Raw genomic sequence first — 1,854 nt, forward strand, 5'->3', positions numbered from 1 at the left:
GGGGAGGGAAAGGCAAACAAAGCGGGGAGTCGCGCTTGGAGCCTGGCACGCTGCTGGACGGGGGGCGACCGATGCCCCCACACCCTCCCGCCGGGGTGGCTCCGGCCCGCTGCCGCCCACGGCCGGCGTTTCCTCGCCGGCTCCGAGCAGGCGCACAGCCCCCCGCAACCCCCCGCAGCCCCTCGCCTCCCTACTGTAGACGGGATGCGGTTTTATATTGGAAATGAGGGGCAGGGGGAGGAGATGGCGCGCACACGGAGCGATGAGTGTGCGGTGTCAATCAGAGGGGTTTTGTGTCTCCTTGACTCCTGATGGTCCGTGGCTGAGGTGTCCCGGGTGGCACCACAATGAATATGAATAGGGGTCCTTGCTAAATGGGACAGTCAAAGCGCACCGCCCTGAATAATGGCACGTCATCCTAACTAGACCATTATACATAGGAGGGCTCCTTTTGTCTCTGCTCTCTGCTGCAGCTCTATAAAAGCCCCTCTTTTTCAGGCTGAGGTTAGTCCAAGCATACACTAACTAGCCATCCTGTAAACAGGCTGAGTAACCGGGGGGAGAGAGAGAGAGAGGAGAGATTGGTGAGAGAGGGGGCTGAGGGGCTTTTTTCCTCTTCCTCCAGCATTTCCAGCCTTTCGCTGGCAGAGCCTGCCGTCCGTTTGTTTCTTTTTCGTTCTGTTTTCGTTGCTTTTTGAAGGAGAGTTGTCTTGTTCCGCCGCCTCCAGAGCAGGGAAGAGTTTCTTGCTCAGAAGCCCGAATACAATGAATTCTGACTCCAGCTCTGTCTCCAGCAGAGCTTCCTCTCCAGACATGGATGAGATGTACCTGAGAGACCACCACCACCACCACCACCATCACCACCACCAAGACAGCCGGCTCAACTCCGTCTCCTCCACCCAGAACGACCTGGTGCAGAAGATGTCCGGGGAAGGCCTCTCCAGGAACGGCTCCAAGGCCGGAGGGGAAGGCAGCAAGTACAAAATCAAGAAGCAGCTCTCGGAGCAGGACCTGCAGCAGCTGCGGCTGAAGATCAACGGCCGGGAGCGTAAGAGGATGCACGACCTCAACCTCGCCATGGACGGGCTGCGGGAGGTGATGCCCTACGCCCACGGACCTTCCGTGAGAAAACTCTCCAAAATCGCCACCCTCCTGCTGGCCAGAAACTATATCCTGATGCTCACCAGCTCCCTGGAGGAGATGAAGAGGCTGGTGGGGGAAATCTACGGGGGGCACCACTCGGCCTTTCACTGCGGCACGGTGGGACACTCCGCCGGGCACCCGCCCCACGCCGCCGGCACCGTGCACCAGGTGCACCCCATCCTCGGCAGTGCCTTGTCCTCCGCCAACACCTCCTCCTCCCTCTCCGCCTCCCTGCCGGCCATCGGCACCATCCGGCCCCCCCACTCCCTGCTCAAGACCCCCTCGACCCCCCCCGCCCTACAGCTCGGCAGCGGCTTCCAGCACTGGGCGGGCTTGCCGTGCCCCTGCACCATCTGCCAGATGCCCCCCCCGCCCCACCTCTCGGCCCTCACCGCCTCCAACATGGCCAGGATCTCGGGGGAGACCAAGGACCTGCTGAAGTGACTCGGCGGGGCCACTCCGGCCCCCCGGGGCTGCGCCGGAGCCGGCGCTCCCACGGGCGGGGAGGGGGCTGCGGACGGCCCCCCGCCCAGCGCCACCGACGGACCTGCCCCCGCTGCCCGCCGCCCCGCCAAGCCCCCCCCGCCCCCGTATCACGGGATTAGTGTAGTAAGGACCTTGCAAAGGTAATGTTTTAGCCGGCTCCTCGGGCGATGTTTTCTTATTATACTAAACCGGAAAAAAAAGTCCCTGTTGTAAAAAGAATAATAA

At 62.0% G+C, this 1,854-nt stretch overlaps 1 protein-coding gene across 1 annotated transcript; it reads left to right on the top strand.

Annotated features, from left to right (window-relative positions):
* Positions 1 to 765: 765 nt before the first annotated feature.
* On the top strand, positions 766 to 1,587 carry OLIG3 (oligodendrocyte transcription factor 3). The gene has a single exon (XM_074578283.1). It carries the CDS (start codon positions 766 to 768, stop codon positions 1,585 to 1,587), a length of 822 nt encoding a protein of 273 aa, XP_074434384.1.
* The last annotated feature ends 267 nt before the right edge of the window (positions 1,588 to 1,854 follow it).

The sequence above is a fragment of the Larus michahellis genome, chromosome 3 (assembly GCF_964199755.1).
Source record: "Larus michahellis chromosome 3, bLarMic1.1, whole genome shotgun sequence".
NCBI lineage: Eukaryota > Metazoa > Chordata > Aves > Charadriiformes > Laridae > Larus > Larus michahellis.

Coding starts and splice junctions, on each gene's coding strand:
- OLIG3 (XM_074578283.1), top strand. CDS start 766: ATGAATTCTGACTCCAGCTCTGTCTCCAGCAGAGCTTCCTCTCCAGAC.